This window comes from Artibeus jamaicensis, unplaced genomic scaffold, assembly GCF_021234435.1.
Source record: "Artibeus jamaicensis isolate MK-2021 breed Jamaican fruit bat unplaced genomic scaffold, CSHL_Jam_final contig_1998, whole genome shotgun sequence".
Taxonomy (NCBI): Eukaryota; Metazoa; Chordata; class Mammalia; order Chiroptera; family Phyllostomidae; genus Artibeus; species Artibeus jamaicensis.
In genome coordinates, this window is record NW_026521407.1 from 1,171,632 (window position 1) to 1,187,747 (window position 16,116).

At 58.6% G+C, this 16,116-nt stretch overlaps 2 protein-coding genes across 5 annotated transcripts; one reads left to right on the forward strand and one right to left on the reverse strand.

The window, feature by feature from the left end:
• Positions 1 to 895: 895 nt before the first annotated feature.
• Positions 896 to 11,733, forward strand: PCGF2 (polycomb group ring finger 2). Of its 4 annotated transcripts, none has more exons than XM_053673325.1 (10): positions 896 to 1,061; positions 6,561 to 6,711; positions 7,210 to 7,306; positions 7,574 to 7,629; positions 7,716 to 7,766; positions 8,004 to 8,112; positions 8,251 to 8,305; positions 8,395 to 8,490; positions 9,492 to 9,572; positions 10,087 to 11,733. In XM_053673325.1, exons 2-10 carry the CDS (start codon positions 6,600 to 6,602, stop codon positions 10,459 to 10,461), a joined length of 1,032 nt encoding a protein of 343 aa, XP_053529300.1. In that variant the 5' UTR covers positions 896 to 1,061; positions 6,561 to 6,599; the 3' UTR covers positions 10,462 to 11,733. The 4 variants fall into 4 exon arrangements, with proteins under 4 accessions (XP_053529300.1, XP_053529301.1, XP_053529303.1 ...); XM_053673326.1 differs by lacking the exon at positions 896 to 1,061 and adding an exon at positions 1,289 to 1,386; XM_053673328.1 differs by lacking the exon at positions 896 to 1,061 and adding an exon at positions 1,731 to 1,808.
• A 218-nt stretch (positions 11,734 to 11,951) lies between these two features.
• On the reverse strand, positions 11,952 to 15,010 carry CISD3 (CDGSH iron sulfur domain 3). Its single transcript, XM_037149958.2, has 4 exons — positions 14,737 to 15,010; positions 14,376 to 14,411; positions 13,721 to 13,840; positions 11,952 to 12,359 (listed from the first exon to the last, which is right to left on the reverse strand). The coding sequence occupies exons 1-4, from the start codon at positions 14,773 to 14,775 to the stop codon at positions 12,180 to 12,182; spliced, it is 375 nt and encodes a 124-aa protein (XP_037005853.1). The 5' UTR covers positions 14,776 to 15,010; the 3' UTR covers positions 11,952 to 12,179.
• Positions 15,011 to 16,116: the final 1,106 nt, after the last annotated feature.

Sequence of the window (16,116 nt, forward strand, 5' to 3'; positions counted from 1 at the left end):
CGGGGCGCGAACGGCGCCGGGGCGAAAAATGCGCGAACAGCGCGACGCGGGGGAAAAAGCGCGGGCCCACTTTTGAGCCCCGGCGCCTGGTTTTCTAGTTTATTCCGGCCTCTCCCATTCGGCCAGGTTGCTGTGTCCCGGGCCTGGGGCCTCTGAGTCCTGGTCATCGGGTCGCCTCCCGGCCCGGGTTACGTCCCATTTTTCTCCACGCCGGGGGCGCCAGCCTCCCGCACAGCGACCAAGCGCCCGCCTGCCCCGCCACCCCCCTCACCCCCGCCTCTCCCTCTGTCCCCGGGCGGTTTGCTCCCTCGAGGCGCCCCAGCTGGGTCCCCGGGTGCTGCGTTTTAGAGCCGGTGATTGGGCCGCCGAGAGGGACAAGGAGGGTTGGGAGGACATGCTGTTAAAATTGCAGTAATTAATTTTAGGGGATCGTTACTGAGAGTGAATGAAAATAACCTGGACGCAGGGCTGAGCCCAGCGCCCTTCAGCAGGGTCTGGAGCGCTGCGGAGCGAGCCACAGCGCGTGCCGCCCGGTCTTCATTTCTCCATTTTCCAGGCGCCCCAGCTCGGGGCGGGTGGGGGGCGCACGCGTATTTCGGGGGAGGGAGGGGTGAGCTGCAGAGTGTAACTGAGAAGAGGACTCATCCTCCGGGGTCAAGGACGGTTTGGGAAGGGTGAAGTCACCTCCTGGTTTGGGGGGGCCCACTACCCAGCGGGGGGCAGCCGCGTTAGCCAGTCCCCCCTCCTCCTCCGCCCCTCTCCGCAAACACCCTGAAGGAATGAGGTCACGTGGATGAGTAGTGGGCGGGACATACTCTCGTCTGGAGGAAAAAAAGCCATTTTGTCCCCCCCAGCCCCGGTCCCTCCCCTCCCCTCCCCCCTCCGTCCCCTCCCCTCCCCTCTCTCCCTCCCACCCCAGCGGCTTTCACAAACTCCTTTCTTACCGTAGGTTTCTCCCCTCCCGGTGCCAGAGCGAGCGACACGGCTGGGGTCCCCCTCCCCTCCCCTCCCTTCCCTCCCTCCCACCCCCCTCCCCGAGACCCACCGGACCCCGAACCCAGGTAAGCGGACGCAGACTGCCCTTTCCTTGCCTCCTACTACCCCGTAACCGTCTGGGGATTGGGACGAGGGGCCGGTGCAGCCTCTTTACACATCCCTGTGGGAGGAGGAGGCTCCGAGCCGGGCCTGCTGCTCGCGTCTGCGCCCCACCCCCCGCCAGCCCCAATCTGCCGCGCCGGGTCCGCCTTTCTTTCTCCCTTTTTTCCTCTCCCCTTTTCCCTTCTTTCCCTTCCAAGATGGCCGAAGTGGATTCCCTTTTAACGACTTGGCGTCTCCCTCGACCACCACCTCTTTGTGCCTCAGCCCCCTCCTCGACCTGCTCCCGAGGTAGCGAGGGGGAGGGTCCGAGGCAGCCACAAAGGCTTTGGGGCTCCATGCTGGGCGGATCTCTGCTTCCCTAGTCCTCAGAGCAGCCCTGGCTTCACCCCACTGTTCCCCTCGGTCTGGGGAGGGGTCCTTCTCTGCGTTTTTTGTGGATACCCCAGCGTCGTGGACACGCAAGGACTTGAGGCCCGGAGGAAAGGGACATGCTTTTTTTTTATTGCTTCGGGGCCGGGGGAGGGCGCTCTTTGCTGCCCGGCCCGGGTCTTCCCGGGCACCTCCCCCCGCTGGTCCCTTTCCCCCTCCCCCCCACCCGACTGGGCGCCCCGCCTCCTCCCCAACCACCTAAGCAGAGCCTCTTTCTCCGGAACACCCTCCTAGGGCCCCGCCGAAAGTTTGGCTCTAGGGAAGATAGGAGCGGCCACCCGGTAACTGGGGTCCCTCATCCTCTGACCCAGGCTCCGGGGGCAGCCGGGGAGGAAGGGGTAGAATGGAGATGCTGGGGAGATTTATGGCGGTATTTCCCACGTCTGGCGGAGGTAGGAGGGGTTGGGCCGACTGGCCCCCTCTCCCACTGGGGAGCCAGGCTGTCCTCTCCCTCCCGGGCCCTCCTGCGGCTAGCAGTGGGCGGGTGGGGCCCCTCGGCAAGTAGACACCCCTGCCCTCCGGCCTCCGCGTTGGGCCCAGGCATGCCTCTGCCTCACCCCCTCCCCACGGCCCCCACCTACCCAGAATTGCTCCGCGTGGCTGGAGGAGGCCTGGGGTGGCGCATTCGCCTGTGAATATTGTGGAAGTGTTACCCCGCGCTTGCCCCTGGTCTTTGTCTCAGAATTCACCCCCCACCCGGTCCTGCCTCAGTCTCTCCAGGGCGGTAGCTGGTGATAGGTGGCTTCCTTGGTTGTCTTCCACTCCGTCCTGATGCCTCCTTCTCTGGGCCTCTTGCAGTTTGTATCCGTTCCTGAAACTCTAATTTCTCTTCTTCCTCCCTCTTCCACTCTGTTCCAAGGTGTTAGGACTTGGAAAAGAAGCATAAAGCCAGCTCTGTTGCAGTTTTTTGGTGGCGAGGTTTTCCCAGGGGTTTTCTCTTTTGGAGTTGGGGGATGCGGTCTTAGAGCTGTCTTTGGAATGAGGCGGGAGACGGAGCTGGGACTCAGGATCCAGACACTGTGGAGCTGGGTGGGGTTCAAGTTGAAGTCGGGAGCCGGTGGGGGGGGGGGCGCTGGTGTGGAAGGGGGCTCTGCTGCTCTGGCTGACCTTGGTGGATGGAGAGAGCCTGAGCTGGAAGAGGTCACATCTTTGTTCAGGTCAGATGCCCACCCTGCTCCTCTGGTCTCGTCCCGGAGTGGAGGCTGGGAGCCGCACCGTCTTGGTTGCCAGAAGACTTACGTTATAATTTACACTGGGTGGGCCAGGGGAGCACAGAAGGTAAGCGTGTGTTTGCCGGTCTGGTTTTAGCCAGGGGTGTAGACTGTGCTCTTGGATGGGGCGGGTGAGGGTGGCCCTGAACCTGGTTAATGTGGACCTGGTTCCGGTCTGGCCGTATATGTGATGTGGTGTGTCCGGCCCAGTGGCTCCGTGAGCGTCTGGCCAAGTATCTGGCTGTATGTGTGTGTGTGTGTGTGGTGTCTGTCTGGCCTTGTGTGCTGGGAGTGGGAGAGAGATGGAGGGGGTATGTCTGGCTGTCTGTGTGTGTATCTGACAATTGTAACTCTGTGTATATTTTGGGTGTTTGTCTTGTTTGATCTTAGGAAGTTGAGGGGCGGGACAGGACGGGAGGGTAGAGTGAGCTGGGACTGAGAGGCCTACCTGCTCCCAGGTGGACACCCCTGGCACCACCCAAACCCATGGGGCTTGCACAGTGGCACCCACACAGATGGGAGAAGATGGACTCCTGGGACCTAGGGTCCGAGTCTTGACAGCACACTGGCTTGCGGTGCTTCTGTGTGGCCTCAGTTTCCCTGTCTGTACCATGGGGTGAGGCCTCCGCTCCCTCTCCGTACTTCACGGTGAGAACGTGTGCTGATGGTCAAGTTTGGGGCAGACCTTGACCACCCCCCCCCAGGAGGCTCACTGAATGGTCTTCTAAGGAACCTGAAGTCCCCTTACTTTCCCCCTGGATGGAATCAGGCCGGGCTTACTGCATTTGAAATGGGCAGGGAGCCTGGCCTCAGTGCCCGAATGTAAAGGGCACTGGCTGCAGAGTCAGGCAGTTCCGAGTCCTGGGGCTGCCGTGCGTCGCTGTGTGACCTGAGACATGTCACTTCTTTGTATGTTTCCTCATCTGTAAAATGCAATGTTCAGACAAGATGCTTCTAAGATCCCTTCTACCTCTGCAATTCTAGACGTCTGGTTGTGACCTTGAGTGACTGTTTTCTATTGAGGGAGCTTCCCACTGCTGTAGCTGGGCCTCCAGTGGAGCAGAGGGACCTCTGGGTCACCAGGGGCTGGCTGTTTCTGTAGCAAAGCTGGAAAAAACGGACTGTAAGAGGTCTGAGTCTTGGAGGCTTTTCCAGAAAGAGCTTGGTCAAAATGAAGAGACAGGGGGACTCTGAGGATGAGGACAGACGGATGCTGGGCTTGAATGGCAAGGAGTTGGAACTGGGAGCTGATCAATCTCCCTTCCTGCCACTGTGGCTGAGACCAGGGGCCCCAAGGGTCAGAAGCAAGGTCCCGCCCAACTATCCTGCCCTTGTAGAGACAAGTGGTTTAGGGACAGAAGACGCCGAAAGGACTTAGTCCCCAGCTGGGAGATGGTACTCAGGCTCACTGTGTGGATGTGGCTGGCACCGAACTGCTGGTGACTCCGCAACTCCAGAGGCCAGTTCCCAGCTGCCCCCGGTTTGTCTTTCCTGCTTCTAGGATTTGTCTCTCTCCCTGTCTCCCTCAGGCTGTCGCCCCCTCTCAGCCTCTTCCCTAAAGTGACCCCGGCAGTGCAGCCACCTGTCAGCCCCCTTCTGTCTGCTTCTCGCAGATTCCAGCCAGGTGCAGCTGTGGAGGACTTGGGTGTTAGCTGGAGGGCCCTATGGCTTCCTGGTGGGGGGTGCTGAGGGGGGGACAGAACTCTTGTTTATGGTTCTTGGCACCTGCTGGCAGGGCGCTGCAGGTAACCATGGCAATCAGGTGAGGAACCAATCAGGGCTTCTCCCCAGCCCCAGAGGTACAGTCTGAGGCTCTGGGGATGGGGCTGGGTGGGGGGAGCAGGGAGCGCCACATTTCTTAAAGGGGAGAGGGAGGAACACTTTATTCCTTCAGTTCTGTCATCCGTATGTCTGGAAAGGAGCTCACCAACACTTGACAAGTGAGAAGGCGAGGGTCAGGGCCCATGTGCCCAGGAGCTCCCGTGCATCGAGGCCAGTCTGCCAGACAGGGACTAGATGGCAGCTCCTAAGAGCAGGTGTTTGTTTGAAAACACAAGTGTGTGAGTGAGGTGGCTGTGGCGGTGTGAAGCGCTACATGTTTGTGTGCGTGTGTGTGAGAGAGAGTATGTGAGAGGCAAAGAAAGGGGGAAGGGGGTGTAACCTTGGTGAGTAGCAACCTGGACCCCCGGCATCATCAGACCTGAGTGTCATGCTGCTGGCTGTGCGTGCACACACACTCATCTGGACACAGACACACACGGGACAAGCAGTCACACAGAGCCCCAGCGGCACGTACACATCCGATGGACATTACATACACTCAGTGAGACAGCCACTTGGAGTTTGTTCTTCTGGATGTAATAATATTTGGGCATCTTGCCAGGGACGAAGTTACTTTGGAAACAATCAAACAGTGTAGTCGCCAGCAAGCTGCTACATAATTATGAACGGGGGGACCTATGCCCGGAAGGCAGAAGGAAGCCACCCTCTTCGGGGTGGGAGCCCCTTTCCTCTGGCCAGGTCTGCAGGTCTCAGCCACTGGGCTTGCTTGTTCCTCTCTCTGTGCCCCGCCTGAGAGTTGGTGTTTCTCCCGCGTGTGGCCTTTGTTTCTCCATCTCTTTCGGCCTCTGTTGGCTGTTTGGGTCCTGGCCAAACTCATCCTGGGGTCTCTATAGAAACTGCTGATCCCGGCTGTGAATTTCTGGTCCTAGAAAGCCCAATGTGGTGGCTTTAGAAATGTTTCTGGAAAGGAGGGAAGGGTGTAGGTTGTAAAGGAGCCGTTGGGGCTTGGCCACCCTGCCAAGCCCCACCCCTTGGGCTTTTACTCTGGGAAAGAGGAAGAAGGGAGGGGCCATCTCTTCTCTGTGCAGCTTTGATTTTTATACTGAGAAGTAAGAACATCAGTCATTCCAGAGCTGGGCTTTGCCTGACCTCCCCAGACGCTGCCAAGCCTGGCTGGGTGCTCGGAGGAACTGGGGACAGGGAACTTTCTGCCCAGTGTTGGCAGCCATCTAGCTGAGGTCTGTTGCCGGAGAGTCTGTGGACAGGTTGCAGAGGAGGTGTTGCCAGGTGTGAGACGGTGGGTGGTGGTGCCCACGTGGGGAGATTCCTGCGTGCGCATGAGGAGGGGAGCCTGGACTCGGGTGCTTGCGGACGCAGGCGGAGCTGCGTGTGGCTCAGGATTTCCTGCCTGAGCAGCAGGCTTAGAACCTGCATGCTCGGCTTACAGCGGGTTTCCAGGTTGCTCCTCTGGGGCTGGGGCTGGGGCTGGATGCAGAGCCAGAAGCCAAGTGATGGGGTTAGGGTTCGGTGCCCTTCAAACTAGAAGCAGCCTGAGTTTCCTGGAGGTGGAGTGGATGGGATGGAAGGAGGGTGGGAATGGAGTAGGAAATACAAAGTCAGGGGCCTTGCACTTGTATAGAGCAGGTAAGGGGGCAGGGACAATTTATTCTTCTCCTTATTTTATTTTCTTGAGGTTCAGGTTTATTTATCTGAGTTTTCTCAGAGCTCCTATCACTCACTTGAGTGAATATGAATTTGGATTAGGGAGATTTTTTTAAAAGTCTGTTCTTTTTCATTTTCCTGCCCCCCCACATCCTCTGGAGAGTGGGCAGTACTTCCTGTGGTCTAACCTCAGTCTTTCCTGCTGTCCCTGAGGTGGAGCCTGACCTTGTTGCTCAAGATTACATGACTCTCCAGAGCCCCCGCCACCCAGAAAGAACTGGACTCTTAAGTGCACCCAATCCCAGGCAAAGAGGAAGGGCCTTGGGGGCAAGGAGGATGTTGGAGCCCTGGGTTTCTGATTCCCCTTTTATTTCCCAGGTGGCGCTCCCCAGCCCCCCACCCCCCTTCCCCGGCATCATGCACCGGACCACGCGGATCAAAATCACGGAGCTGAACCCTCACCTCATGTGTGCCCTCTGCGGGGGGTACTTCATCGATGCCACCACCATCGTGGAGTGCTTGCATTCCTGTGAGTCGGGTGGGCTTCTCAGGGAAGGCAGAGCGTAGGCTCTGTGTCTGGCCGAGGTCCCTGGGTCACAGAGAGGCTGCCTGGGAGGGAAAACTGGGCATTTCGGCCCGAGAAGATGCAGGTTGCCCCTGGTGTGCACCATGGGTGTGGGGGCAAGGGGGTGCGAAACACACAGGCTGCTGCTGCTTTACATTCCGTGGGGCTCGGGGCACCACACGTGACATATAACTGGCCTAGCGTGTGCACACACATACACACACACACACACACACACACTATCTGTCCCCTCCCAAGGCTGGATAGGAGGTGGTTGCCCTCTGTCCAAAACACAATCGCACTGGCCCTCCGAACGGCCGGGACAAGGTGGAGAAGGAAATGCCTGAACCTTGACAGAGGGCGCGGGGCCGGGCCTTGCTAGGAATGAAGCTCTGACTCTCCTCGCTCTGTCTTTCTCTCTCTCTCCACCCCGCCCCCTGCCCCCCTTCTTGGACCCCCAAGTCTGCAAAACCTGCATCGTGCGCTACCTGGAAACCAACAAGTACTGCCCCATGTGTGATGTGCAGGTCCATAAAACCCGGCCGCTGCTGAGCATCAGGTGGGCCTAGCACTGCCCCTCCGGCCCCTGCAGTCCGCTGGGTCAGCTCCCTCTGTCCCTCAGCCTGCCTTCCTGTAGCCAGGGGGCAGGTGGGGGAGGAGCACTGGGCCTCTTCCTTCCCTCCGGGTTGTATCCCTCTGGGAAGTACTGGAGAACTAAGACCAGGTCTCCAGGGACCCCAGCGCTGGGCCCTGAATCTAAGACGCGGAGGCGAGAAGTGGGGTCCCTGGTGGGGGAGATTGATAGGGCCCTGTACGTTTTTTCCAGATCTGACAAAACCCTCCAAGACATCGTCTACAAATTGGTCCCTGGGCTCTTTAAAGGTATCCGTACACCCTTCCTGCGCCTGCCCACCACTCCCCAGCTCCCAGCCTGTTCCCTCCTCACCCTGCTTCCTTCCCTCTTCCAGACGAGATGAAACGGCGGCGGGATTTCTATGCAGCCTACCCCCTGACAGAAGGTAAGTTCATGCGTGTGCTCCCAGGCCCCGGCCACGTTGAGTGTGTGGCGCTGCCCCACACGTCCCCACTCGTGAGGTCTGGATGCACAGGGCTGGCCATCCTCCACGCACTACCATGCCCCTCGTCCCTGGCCCAGAGAATGGCTGGGCTCAGCCTGCTGAGCGAGACCCTGGGTCCTTGGTGGGGCTCCTTGTCCTAACCCTAGGCCAGCCCCTCAGAGTTCTCTCCCTTTGCAGTCCCCAATGGCTCCAATGAGGACCGAGGAGAGGTCCTGGAGCAGGAGAAGGGGGCTCTGAGTGACGATGAGATTGTCAGCCTCTCTATTGAGTTCTACGAAGCTGTCAGGCAAGTCTGTCCTGTGCCTGGCCCTTTGGGGGTCCTGTGCTCGGCCCCCTTCTCCCACCCTGGCCCTTTGGGGAAAGTGTTCTAAGAAATCCTGCCTGAACTAGGGTCTCCCTAGCTTCATTCCTTCTGCTCCCCCAGGGACCGGGAAGAGAAAAAGGGCCCCATGGAGAATGGGGATGGGGACAAGGAGAAGGTGAGTGCTAGGGCCCGCCCCGGAGTGGGACGTGGGCTGGGAGAGTGCCTGGGGTGGGCCACAGCCCTTGGGTGCCTCTCCCGCGGCAGACAGGGGTGCGTTTCCTGCGATGTCCAGCAGCCATGACCGTCATGCATCTCGCCAAGTTTCTCCGCAACAAGATGGATGTGCCCAGCAAGTACAAGGTGAGTCCCTGGGCACTTGGAAAGAGTGAGTGCCTGTCGGTGGGTGTGCCTGACAGCCCGTGCATCTCAACCATTGTTCAGGGCTGGCTGGGTGTCACCAAGGGCCTACCTGGTTGCGTAATTGAGCCCAAGTAGAAGGGTAATTGAAACCAAGAATAGGGTGGGGCAGTCCGCATCTGTTGAAATTTGTGTGCAGAAAGGTACATGGGAACAAGGTGGTGTGTGTGTGTGTGTGCATGCACACTTGCACACTCAAACTGTGGCAGAAGTATGTGTGCAAAAACACAGGGTCTTATCTGGGGCCAGCTGTCTGAAGGAGGACCAGTCGAATTCCAACAGAACTCGAGGGCACCACTTCCGAAACTTGAATGTGTCTATGACCCCGTAGAGATCTCGCTGAAATGCAGGTGCTGGCGCCATAGGTTCTGCACTTCCAACAAGCTCCTGGGTGCGGCCAGTGTTGCTGGCCTGCGGAGCACACCTTCGAGCTTCAAGGGTCCAGGGCAGTGGGTCCCAGACTTCGCTGCAGGCCAGCATCATGGGAGCTGCAGAACAACTCAGATCTTACCAGTTAAATCAGAATCTCTGAGAGTGAAATCCCAGCATCGGGATTTTTTTAAAGCTCCCTGGGGGGTTCCACGGTACAGCCTGGGTGAGAGCAGTGCTCACCTGGGCCTTTTCTTTGCCCATTAGCTCCTCTGGGAGAGCTGCCAGGGATACAAGGGGGACCCAGGCAGTTATGCGGGTAGCTGGGGGTGAGGGGTTGTTAGTGATGTGGGTCTCTTCTCTGGATCCCTTTCCTCCTGGTAGTCAGGAGTGCTGCGGGGGCAACTCTGATAGGGAAGTCAGATCTACCGTGAAACCCCAGAATAGCCAGGGACCGCCTGCAAGTCCACTCTGTGTCCCCACAAGACTCCTAGCTTGGATGCTCTTGGCCAGGTGGCCAGGGCCATGCACCTCACCAGGGTCACGGTGTTCTCCCCTCCCTCCTCCTCCTCCAGGTGGAGGTTCTGTACGAGGACGAGCCCCTGAAGGAATACTACACCCTCATGGATATTGCCTATATCTACCCCTGGCGGCGGGTGAGTGGGGCCGGGGGTGGGGACCCCTGCAGGTCTGGCATACGCCTGTGCCCTATGACCGTGGGAGCCACCCTGCTCTAATCACAGTTCATATCTTGTCACCTGAGCTGGCCATGTCCAGAGAGGTCATGTTTCACTGATGACCTCCCACATCAGAAGAGGGTCCTTGGGCAGATGACATGCTCCAGTCTGGGGTCAGAGAAGAGGGACTGGTGACTGGCAGAGTAAATGTTGCTGCCCCCTTGGCCTCCCTCCCTGTGCAGGCTCAGGTCTCACATGTTCTCTCTGGGTCTCGTGTGAGTCTTTCTTCCTGCCGCCTGGCCTTGCTCGCTCTGTGGGTCAGTCTCTCCCTTTGCCTAGGCCCTCCTGCTCTGCCCGGTCTCTGAGGCTGGAACCTTGCCTTCCTTCCTTCCCCTTTGGGCACTGTGGGATGAAGGGGGATGGCTGCCTGGTTAGCCTCTCACCTGACACTGCCCCCTCCCCTGCCTCTCCCCCCTCACCCCACTCTCTGCAGAACGGTCCTCTCCCCCTCAAGTATCGGGTCCAGCCAGCCTGCAAGCGGCTCACCTTGCCTACAGCGCCCACCCCCTCCGAGGGCACCAACACCAGTGGGGCCTCAGAGTGTGAGTCAGTCAGCGACAAGGCTCCCAGCCCTGCCACCCTGCCGGCCACCTCCTCCTCCCTGCCCAGCCCAGCCACCCCCTCCCATGGCTCTCCCAGCTCCCACGGGCCCCCAGCCACCCACCCTACCTCCCCCACTCCTTCAGCAGCCAGTGGGGTCGCTACAGCTACCAATGGGGGTACCTCGAACTGCCTGCAGACAACATCCTCTACCAGCAGGGGGCGCAAGATGACTGTCAATGGAGCTCCCGTGCCCCCCTTAACTTGAGGAAAAGGACCTCCTTTTCCAGCCACGCCTCTCCAACCCTCCACTTTTTCTGGGCTCCTTTTTCCACCTCTTCTACTTTCCCCAGCTCCACCCACCTTAGGGGTGGGGGGTGGGTTTTATAAATAAATCTCTATATATATATGTACATAGGAAAAACCAAATATACATACTTATTTTCTATGGACCAACCAGATTAATTTAAATGCCACAGGAAACAAACTTTATGTGTATGTTATATGTGGGGGATGGATGTTCATTTTTAGGGGTTCTTGTGTCATTTGCTCTACTCTCTTTTGGGGGTGCCTGGATGGACTAGAGGGGCCACCTGAGGCTCAGTAAAGCTCTGGCCCATCCTCCTCCCCAGGAAGATGGAAGTATCGGGGGGCCCGCCAGCCCCCAAAGCTTTAGGCACAACTTGGGCTGTGTGTGGGGCCCACCCTCTTTCTCTCCCCCATCTTGGCTGCTGTCCTGCCCTAACCCGACCCCGGCCCCGGGTTCAGTGTCCCTCAACCTGCTAAGACAGTGCCTTTTACACATACAGTTAATCCCCTGGTTGTGAGGAGCAAGTGGGCGGTGGAGATGGTATCTCCCTTATACCTCCTCCTGCAGTGGAAACTTTGTGCAAAGAATAGATAGTTCTGCCTTCTCCCCCCCCCCCCCCCCGCCATGTATGTGGCCTTCGCATCGTTTTTCTTGTGGAAGAGAAGATTCAAGCTGTGGGAGGCCACAGCCCTTGAAATTCCATCGTGGCTTTAACGTTGTGAACTGCTTCACCCCCCCCCTCCCCGAGTCCCTGCCCTCCACCCAGGGAACCCTCACCAGCAAGCCTGGTGATGAAGTCTCACTTGGGGACCTGGTGTGGAGAGGTGGAGTGGGATTAACCTCAGACAAGCACAGACCCCAGGTATTGCCAAAGGCAAACAGCCCTCCAGTCCCCTCCCCACCCCCAGCGGAGGCCCAGTCAGGACAGAGCCTCAGGGGCATCCGAAAGCACAAGCAGACAGGCACGTGTAGACCCTGCCCTCAACTCCATCCCGAGGGGCAGGCTCAACAGATCCCTGCCCACCTGTTTTCTCCAACGTGTATAGATCGGAGCGGGGAGGAAGTGAGGATGCAAGACTGTCACAACCTAGGTGTTTGGGGTTGGGCCCCCGCAATGGGTTCGTCTGTGTTTGCACCTTGTCCTGTGTCTGAGGTGCTATGACTGTACCCTCCTCCTACCCTGGGACATTTGTATCTCCTGGCTTTGTAATAAATGCTGCATACTCTCTAGAGCCTCTAGTTCTTCGGGGCAGAGGGGACGGGAAAGGATGGGCGAGTCCCTGGTAACCTCCTCATGCCTCTTGTCTCTGGCATCAGCTTGCCTCAGGGGGCCCCATATGGAATAAACCTGAGCTGCTTCCACCCTGTCAGGTGTCCCCACACCAGGTTAGGATCCAGAGCAGGGGGAGGCCCTGTGTCTCACACCAGTGACCACAGGAATACTACTCTGGACGGGCAGTCCTGTTTAATGCCCTCTTCTCCAACAGCAGGTGTTAAAGCAGGACCTGTTCCTGGCTGCCCCAGATTAGAGACCTCAGGTTATGGGCTGCGAGTCCTTCACAAGCCAGCTGCGGGTACGTGGGTCAGTGGATGATGCCTTCTTGGGCTTGGTACTCATCTTCCCCACAAAGGGGACACCTGTCACAGAGGCCTGGGGCTGAGCAGCAGCCACCTGTTCAGAGTGGGGACCCCACTTCTGCCTTCTGCACCCTCTCACTCCTGTGGGTGCCATCACAGTACGGGGGCTTCTGAGTGGCCTTGCAGGTACATAGGGCCTTTGTTCCGGTCTCCTGGGCTTTGAACTTGAGTGGGAAGAGGCCAGTGAGTTGGAATAAGTGGGAGCCATCACAGAAGGGCTGGTGAGGGAAAGAGAGAAGTTAGAGCCCCGGCCCCACCTGATGGGGCTGGGCAGGTGCAGTGGGTAGGAGCCAGGCTCCTGAGTGACACCAGTTTGCCTCATTCGTAACGTGAGGGCAGTGAGGTGAGCTGTCCCATGGAGATAATAACCATTTACCCTGCCCTTTGCAGACAGGGGGTTTGAGTCATTGCAGCCTCAGTCTCCAGGACACAGAATTTTCAAGGTGAAACTGGGGCCTTAGTTATCAGCCCCATTTACACTGATGGGTTTGTTGTTTTGTAAATGGCCAAGTCTCCGTTGGTTCATGAAATTCACTTCTTTCCCCCATATTCTTGGGTAAAAATGGGGTTGGAGAGAGCCTGCATGCATCACCGGACTCTAAGACTATAAATTTTTCAGCTCCGGGAAACTGGGCACATTGCAGGGAGTGGATGGTAACGGAGGAAGGAGCTGTCCCATAGTGCACTGGCCATCTGGTGCCTGCATCCACTCCCATCCATCCCTGGGGGTGTTCAAGCAGAGACTGGGTAATGGAAACTGAGGCCCACAGAGATGCTGTGATGTGTTATTTGGGGGGCCTTTTGACCTTGGGGTCAGGGTGGGATAGGAGGCGAGATGAGGGGGACGTGCGGGGGGAAAAGTCAGCACCGGTCCCAGAGGGCATGAGGCAGGGAGGCATAGCCACACGCCAGGGGCATTCCTTACTGCGCCACTCCCAAGTCAAATGAGCTGCTCCAAGTCAAATCGGTGGCAAAGCAGTGCAGCCACACCACAAATGGTTCTGAGCTTAGCTGGGGTGCTAGAGGCTACAGATGTGGAGCAGTTTCCTGCTGGACGAAAGGCCCTTGGGGCAGGAGGGACAAGGAGTCGGTGAGTCTGGAGCTGGCAGCCAGGCTGAGGGACAACAGGTTGTGGCAGGCAACCAGGAAAGCCACATAAATGGAAAGGGGAGGGTTTTCAGGGGAAGACACTGGGAAGGAGTGCTTGGTGGCAGCAGGGCTTGACAGAGTCTCCCCAGTGTTGGGTGGGGTCCCAGGGCTGGGATCCTTTGGCCCATATGCTTCTTGGAAGGAGCAAGGAGAGAGGGAGAGACAGGCAAGAGTCTCGGTGCTTTGAGTGGGGACCTGGAAGAAGCCTCTGAGGAGGAAGCACCAGAGGTCAAGTCCAGAGCCCTGGGCTCCACCTGCCAGGCGGTGTGACTGAGTTTCTGCCTCTCGGCTCATCACAGAGAACAGAGCTCAAGCTCTGGGTGGCGCTGGGCTGAGGGTATTTTCCCTTGAGAGGGAGCTCCCAGGAGACACCCTGCTTTCCCAACCAGGCTCATCCTATGTCAGTGGGAGGGGTGGGATGGGGTCTCACCTGCTTCTTGCTGCGGCCACACACACACCACCTGTAGGTTTTCCCTGCCACTAGTTCCACCTTGATGGGTGTTTTCAGGGCCACCACAGGCTTGGCTGGGACTTTGCGGAACCATTTGGCCTGTGGCAGGGAACACGAAGGGCTTGGGGTCAGCCCACCTCCTGGGAGCATTTTCCTGCCTATGGCCTCGTTCGGTTTCCCTCTGGCCCTGGCTTGTGGCAGGCTTCCTCTGCAGGAGCTGGTCTGATGCCACCCAACATTCCCCCCAGGACACTGTAAGTACCCTGAGCTCCAGACAGGGAAGGCCTTCAAGGCCACTCAGGCATTCCGGGTCTTGGGGCCCAGGTGCGGTCTCTACAAGCCCTGGCTCCACCCACGTGCTGGGGAGGGGCGGGCGGGACCCTGCCAGCCTAAGCAGGCCCATTGCACCTGAGGCTTCATTTAGCAGGCACCGCTGCTTCTCAGCCTCGGAGTCTGGCTTCCCGCCCGGTGCGCTCTGGTCCAGCCCACCACCATGGGGTGGTGGCAAGTGTCTGCAGGCTGGAGTTCCAGAAGCAGGGCTGACCCTTTCTGGTTCCCTTCCCCTGTGTCTACCTTTGGACCCTCTGGGTCTGAGGAACTTGGGCAGAGAAGAGGGGAAACTGGAGGTACTTACCAGCCAAGCGGAGATGTCTCGTCTTTGGTTCAGCTTCTGCGAGGCACACAGTCAATACCAGACGGTGGTATGGAAACAAAAAATAATAAAGTCAATGGAAAGCGGAGAACTTCCAGGGGGAAGTCATCTGGCAGGGAAGAGACGACCGCTGAGGGGTGTAGGACAAATGAGGAGGTAAGAAAATGGGGTCACAGGACAGGAAGAAGAGTCGCTGGGGAGGTGCTGGCACGCAGCAGGCCCTCAGAGGAGGCTGCGAAGCATAGGGCGACGCGGGGACTGGAGGGGGACGCTCCGCCGAGGGGCAGGCGGGGCGGGCGAGGAGAGGCAGGTGGGGGCCGCGGCGCGGGAGGGGGATGCTCACCCAGGCCACCGGACGCAGGAGCGCGCCAGCACCACCCATGCTGGCCCCGGTCACTGAGCCGCGCCGGCTCCGCCCCGCGGCCGGGTCACCTTCCCGCTTTCCTCCGCCTCCCGGCCCGCCCACCCGCTTCGGCCCGGAAGACGTAGCGGGGGTTTAGTGCGGGTGAGGGCCGCAGGCCTACAAGGTCCAGTCCGACCCCAACGGCCGGAGGCCAAGCCAAGTACCAGCACCCCAGCCTCCTCGGGCCTCCTGGTGGGTGTGGGCCGGGCTCTCCGGACGCCCCCTTCGGTACCCGCGAGTCTGCGGAACCTTCCGCACAGCGTCCGTTGCCTTTCGTTCGCTCCCAGGCCGCATCCTCCAGCCCCCTTGTGAGCCGGGACCCTCCTCGGGGAGCCGTTTTCTCCTGCCGAGTCTCAAGACAATGTTGCTGGGAGTGCAGGGCGGGTACATCTTATCACCTAGGGAGCCTGTCTTACATTTTTTTTTAACAGATTCCCGCCAGCCCCGCCTACACCTCACATCACATCCTCGTGGGTGGGGCGCAGGTATCTGTTCGATAGGCAGCCTGGGTATTTTGTGCATTCTGGCGAACGATTCCGAGTGCAAGGAGAGATGTAATAGGCCGTCCCCACCCCACTCCCTGCCAAGGCTCCCACGGTTGGCAGGCCACCACCCTCTCCCTTCAAAAAAGCCAAACAAAGCAGGATGTCTTGGGATTTTTTTTTTTTTTTTGTAAAACATTCTTTTATTAAAAGAACAAGTGCTGTTTACGAACCGCCCTTCGTACAAATAACATCCGTTATACAAAGATACAAGATCCGGGTTATGCACAATTCCAGGCTTAGAGGTTGCGGGGGTGGGGCAGGCATTGCCTTTTGGGCTGAGGATATAAAGGAGGCTTTAGAAAGAATGATAAAGGAGCCCTGGGTTTGCAAACCATGGCTTCCCCTCCCTGCTCCCCTAGAGAGGGTCTGCTACAGCGAGACAGGCTGGGACGGAAAGGGGGCGGGTGGGCCAGGGTTTGGGTCTCCCGCCCTGCCACCAATTCTCAAGTTGGGCTGCAGGAAGCAGACAAAGGACAATGAAGGCACCCCTCAGCCCCCAACTTTTCAGGAGATCGAGTCAGAGCCGTACAGAGCTAACACTTTTGGTCTGATGGATATGACTGGTGGGAACCAGGTCCCCCCACCTGTCATCAAATTCCCGACAGAAAGAACTTTCATCCCCCCAGACACCTCTCCCCAGGAGAACTGGCTGGGATTCAGGGGAACTGGGAGTAAGCTGCCTACCCCTAACTCTGGCCTGCTGCACACCAAGGAAGATGCTGGAAGCTGGCGGGAGGGTAGGGAGATTGTGCCTTTGAAAACTTGTCTGCTTTTC